The sequence below is a fragment of the Xyrauchen texanus genome, chromosome 41 (genome assembly GCF_025860055.1).
Source record: "Xyrauchen texanus isolate HMW12.3.18 chromosome 41, RBS_HiC_50CHRs, whole genome shotgun sequence".
In the NCBI taxonomy this organism is placed as follows: domain Eukaryota; kingdom Metazoa; phylum Chordata; class Actinopteri; order Cypriniformes; family Catostomidae; genus Xyrauchen; species Xyrauchen texanus.
Window position 1 is genome coordinate 1,282,809 of NC_068316.1, and position 6,000 is coordinate 1,288,808.

At 34.6% G+C, this 6,000-nt stretch overlaps 1 protein-coding gene across 1 annotated transcript in view; it reads left to right on the plus strand.

Annotated features, from left to right (window-relative positions):
• Positions 1–6,000, plus strand: part of xylb (xylulokinase homolog (H. influenzae)) — a 47,877-nt gene that overhangs the window by 6,087 nt on the left and 35,790 nt on the right. Inside the window, exons 5-10 of the mRNA XM_052114226.1 lie at positions 999–1,085; positions 1,338–1,466; positions 1,560–1,625; positions 3,714–3,786; positions 3,971–4,089; positions 5,399–5,480. Of these exons, the coding sequence (XP_051970186.1) occupies positions 999–1,085; positions 1,338–1,466; positions 1,560–1,625; positions 3,714–3,786; positions 3,971–4,089; positions 5,399–5,480 (556 nt within the window). The remainder of the gene's footprint in view (positions 1–998; positions 1,086–1,337; positions 1,467–1,559; positions 1,626–3,713; positions 3,787–3,970; positions 4,090–5,398; positions 5,481–6,000) is intronic.

A 6,000-nucleotide genomic window follows, 5' to 3' on the forward strand; every position in this document is an offset into this window, starting at 1 on the left:
GTGTGTGTGTGTGAGTGTGTTTGTTTTATGTTTGTGTGAGTGTGTGTTTGTGTATGTGTGTGTGTGAGGGTGTTTGAGTGTGTGTGTGTTTATGTTTTATATGGATGTGTGTGTGTGAGTGTGTTTGTTTTATGTTTGTGTGAGTGTGTGTTTGTGTATGTGTGTGTGTGTGAGGGTGTTTGAGTGTGTGTGTGTGTTTATGTTTTATATGGATGTGTGAGTGTGTGTTTGTGTGTGCACTGTGTGTGTGTGTTTATGTGTGTGTGCGTGAGTGTGTGTTTGTGTTTTTGTGTGTGTGTGTGTGTGTGTTTGTGTGAGTGTGTGTTTGTGTTTGTTTATGTTTTGTGTGTGTTTGTGTTTGTTTATGTTTTGTGTGTTTTTGTGTTTATGTGTTTGAGTGTGTGTTTGTGTGTGTGTGAGGGTGTTTGAGTGTGTGTTTATGTTTTGTATGTGTGTGTGTGGGAGAGTGTGTGTGTGTGTGTGTGTGTGTGTGTGTGTGTGTGTGTGTGAGGGAGAGTGTGTGTGAGAGTGTGTGTGTGAGTGTGTGTTTATGTTTTATATGTGTGTGTGAGAGTGTGTGTGTGTGTGTGTGTGTGAGTGTGTATTTGTTTTATATGTGTGTGCGCGTGTGTGTGTGTGTTTATGTTTTATATGTGTGTGTGAGAGTGTGTGTGTGAGAGTGTGTGTGTGTTTGTTTTATAGTTCATTAATGTGATGCTTTGTTTATTCTATTATGAGGAAAGTGTCCATAACAAGTTCTATGAAGAAGAGAGTTTGTGTTTGTGTGATGATGGTGTGAGACGCTTTTCTATATTATATTAGTTCTTTCTTTTTTTTTTACATGTTTTCTGATGATAAAATCTTTAAAATAACAAATATTTGCTCTGTTACAGTAGTTACACTAATATCAAACAACTGGAATAGAGAAATTCAGACGGCCTGGAATGATTATGAGGGATTAAATGAGTGTTTGTTCTGTTTTAAATCTCTTTTTCTAGCAACATGGCAGTGTTTACTGGAGGAAGGGCGCGAGACAAACTTTGAATCAACTCGACCCACAGCAACATTTACATGCGCTTTTACAGGTGACAATAATAAACGTACATTAATACACATTCAGTGTCTCATTCTGACTTCATTAATGTCCTCTAATGACCTCTAATGTCCTCTATTGACCTCTAATGACCTCTACTGTCCTCTAATGTCCTCTCAGACGGTTTGTTGAGGGTGTAATGTCCAGTGTTAGTGGTTAATACTTCTCCTAATGTCTGATGACCAGAAAGTCATGAGTGTGTGTTTTCATGCAATATGTGTGTGATGGATTGTGTCTGTTGTAGGACGGTTTTGCCGTTCAGGACAGTCCGGTCTGGATGGACTCCAGTTCAACAGAACAGTGTCATATCCTGGAGGCTGCAGTAGGGGGCGCTCAGTGTCTTGCTGACATCACTGGCTCTCGAGCGTATGAGGTGTGCTTTACCCTGTGACTGCAGACTTCATCTATAATGAAACACTCTTGGAGTATTTAAACGATTATTTATGTTTGTGTTGTTGTACTAAAGCGTTTCACTGGAAATCAGATTGCCAAGATTTATCAGTCCAAGCCGAATGAATTCACTGAGACGGAGGTAAAGAATTATTGATTTATTCATCTGTTATGGATGATTCATTGTGCCGTATTAATAAATAAATCTTTCATTAAAAGCATCGATATATGTGTCATTATATCTTCAATAAATAAACCATAATATGCTTCAATGCAGAATAAACATGTCAATAAATAAATACATAAAACAGATTTTATTTATTGATTTATTGACACATTTCATGATTTGTTTGTTTATCGATTGAGGTGTTTATTGATTTAATGACACATTTCATGATGTGTTTGTTTATCGATTGAGGTGTTTATTGATTTATTGACACATTTCATGATGTGTTTGTTTATCGATTGAGGTGTTTATTGATTTATTGACACATTTCATGATGTGTTTGTTTATCGATTGAGGTGTTTATTGATTTATTGACACATTTCATGATGTGTTTGTTTATCGATTGAGGTGTTTATTGATTTAATGACACATTTCATGATTTGTTTGTTTATCGATTGAGGTGTTTATTGATTTATTGACACATTTCATGATTTGTTTGTTTATCGATTGAGGTGTTTATTGATTTATTGACACATTTCATGATTTGTTTGTTTATCGATTGAGGTGTTTATTGATTTATTGACACATTTCATGATTTGTTTGTTTATCGATTGAGGTGTTTATTGATTTATTGACACATTTCATGATTTGTTTGTTTATCGATTGAGGTGTTTATTGATTTATTGACACATTTCATGATTTGTTTGTTTATCGATTGAGGTGTTTATTGATTTATTGACACATTTCATGATTTGTTTGTTTATCGATTGAGGTGTTTATTGATTTATTGACACATTTCATGATTTGTTTGTTTATCGATTGAGGTGTTTATTGATTTAATGACACATTTCATGATTTGTTTGTTTATCGATTGAGGTGTTTATTGATTTATTGACACATTTCATGATTTGTTTGTTTATCGATTGAGGTGTTTATTGATTTATTGACACATTTCATGATTTGTTTGTTTATCGATTGAGGTGTTTATTGATTTATTGACACATTTCATGATTTGTTTGTTTATCGATTGAGGTGTTTATTGATTTATTGACACATTTCATGATTTGTTTGTTTATCGATTGAGGTGTTTATTGATTTATTGACACATTTCATGATTTGTTTGTTTATCGATTGAGGTGTTTATTGATTTATTGACACATTTCATGATTTGTTTGTTTATCGATTGAGGTGTTTATTGATTTATTGACACATTTCATGATTTGTTTGTTTATCGATTGAGGTGTTTATTGATTTATTGACACATTTCATGATGTGTTTGTTTATCGATTGAGGTGTTTATTGATTTATTGACACATTTCATGATTTGTTTGTTTATCGATTGAGGTGTTTATTGATTTATTGACACATTTCATGATTTGTTTGTTTATCGATTGAGGTGTTTATTGATTTATTGACACATTTCATGATTTGTTTGTTTATCGATTGAGGTGTTTATTGATTTATTGACACATTTCATGATTTGTTTGTTTATCGATTGAGGTGTTTATTGATTTATTGACACATTTCATGATTTGTTTGTTTATCGATTGAGGTGTTTATTGATTTATTGACACATTTCATGATTTGTTTGTTTATCGATTGAGGTGTTTATTGATTTATTGACACATTTCATGATGTGTTTGTTTATCGATTGAGGTGTTTATTGATTTAATGACACATTTCATAATTGATTTATGTATTAATATGGCACATGGAGTCCTCAATAATCTATATGTTACTAGTAAATCATGGGTCACAGGTGTGACAAACTAAAGGCTGTTGGCTATTTTAAACAGAGGGACGTCCCCTTTGATATGTCCCACACAAACCTTATTTCAAAAGAATAATTCATTATCACGAGACACAAAGAGCTCAAAGTCTAAATCCTCAATTAAAACAACTAGAGCTCTAAACAGATTGTTTATATGATCAATAATATAAATAATATTTTGCAGAGTTGTAAGAGAGCTTGTGCCAGTAATTACAGCTCATTGTGAATTAACTAATGAAGCAGAAGACTGTAAATATTTGCTGTAATATTTTGCAATCTGGTGTCATTATCAGAGAATATCGCTGGTCAGCAGTTTCGCTTCATCTTTGTTCCTGGGCGACTACGCATCAATCGACTTCAGCGACGGTATGTTTATTTATCAATATTACCTCAAAGGTCATTGTTTCACAAGATAATGCTGAAAATTAAATTATGCTATTACATCCAAATAATCAACAAATAAATTGATGATAAAACCGTAGTTAGTTCCTGCTCTTATCTTTGTGTCTTCATCTTTATTTCATCGTGTGTGTTTCTCTTTGACCTGTAGGTTCAGGCATGAATTTAATGGACATTTTTAAGAAGCAATGGTCGAAGTCTTGTCTGAACGCCGCAGCGCCACAGCTGGCCGAAAGACTTGGTGACCTCAAACCGTCTACGGCGGTTCTGGTAAAATACATTCTTCAATGATGTCTTCCAGTCTGTCAAAATCATCCATTGTGGCCTGGAATATATAAATGTGTTATTACTCTGTCTGAGACAAAGTTTCCAACAGTAACTCTTCCTAGAGTCTTCAAGCTACTAGTCATCAAACCATGCACAGACCTTCAGACTGTTCTAACTCGTGTTGCTGTATCTTTTCTAAACGATCGGGCTCACGGTTTCCGCACAGCGGACGATTTGCAATCAGAAAAATCGCATTCACTTACATTGACAGAATGTTCAGATGAGCCAAGAATATTCAAACCAGACCTTAAACTGCTCTATCGAATTTATATTTCTATCTGTCTCCATCTCTCTCTCTAACGTTTCTTCCCTTTTCTCTCTTTCTCTTTCACCCTAAAGACCCTAGCAACTAGCCAGATCACCCTGGTAACCAATTAAAGCACGCCTAAAACACATAGCAACACTTAGCTACATGTTAAAAAATGCTAGCAACACACTAAACATGCTATAAATATGCTAAATCATGCTAGAAACACCTAGCTACATGCTAGCAACATACTAAAACATGTTAGATACTGCAACATGTTAAAATATGCTAGCTATACCTTGCTAGGTGTTAAAACATGCTAGTAACATGTTAAAATATGCTTGCAATGTCTTGTGGGGTGTTAAAATGTGCTAGCAATGCCTAGCTTAGAGCTAACAACATGCTAGCAACATGTTAAAACATTAGCAATGTCTAGCTAAGTGTTAAACATGCTAGAAACATGTTATCAACATGTTAAAACATGAAAATAACACCTAGTTAAGTGTTAAAACATGTTAGCAACATGTTAAAACGTTAGCAATGCCTAGCTAAGTGCTAAAAGAGTTAGAAACATGTTCACAAAGTCTAGCTAAGTGTTAAACATGCTAGAAACATGTTAGCAACATGTTAAAACATGCTAGCAATTCCTAGGTATGTTTTAAAACATGCTAGCAACATGCTAACAACACTTACGTTCTGAAACATGTTAGGAATGGCTAGCTGAGTGCTAAACCATGCTAGCAACGTGCAAACAATATGTTAAAAGATGCTGGCGATGCCTAGCTTAGTGCTAAAACATGCAAGCAACATGTTAGCAACATGCTTAAACATGTTAGCAATGCCTAGCAACATCCTAGCAACACCTGTTTAGTGCAACTTCAAACTTTTAAAATGAGTTTAAACTTTCCACAAAAAAAAACGAAATTTCAGACAAGGCCTTTTTTAAAGCCAACCTCAGAGTTAGTCTACAAATGTTATCATCTAGTGGTTTGTTTCTGTTTACAGGGTTGTGTATCTTCATATTTCATTGAACGTTATGGATTTTCAAAGAGCTGTAAAGTGGTGGCCTTCACTGGAGATAACCCTGGTAAATACAAAACATCTGGCACTTTTCAAGCGTCTTTCATGTATAGATTTGACTGTTTCAGCCTTCGGATTCAGACTTTCAATATTAAAGAATGAAAATCATGTTTAAAACTATATAATCTAAACAAAAAGTGAAATAGACAAAAAGCATTTCAATATTTATAGCATAAAAATGACTTCCATCAACTGTCCCCAATTTTGCCCCTAATAAAGTTTGTTCAAAGGTTAGTGTACTTGTCAACAACGTGCTCTTCAGTGAAGCGCATACTTGAGATGAAATAGAAGATAAAATCACTCGAGAGCAAAATATATTTTCATCAATCAAGCTGTAATTTGCTGTGTGCGTCCTGACGTTTGGAAATTAAAATTTCAGGATCATTTTTCTCAGCTGGTGTCGTCCGTTGAAAAGAACTGTTAGCGTGACGGTTTCAAGTGATTTATTGAAATGATTTCTGCAAGGCCACCAAGAAAGGTGCTGACCGGCCTTGATTAAATCTAAACCAAGTCCTCCCTCTGCGGAC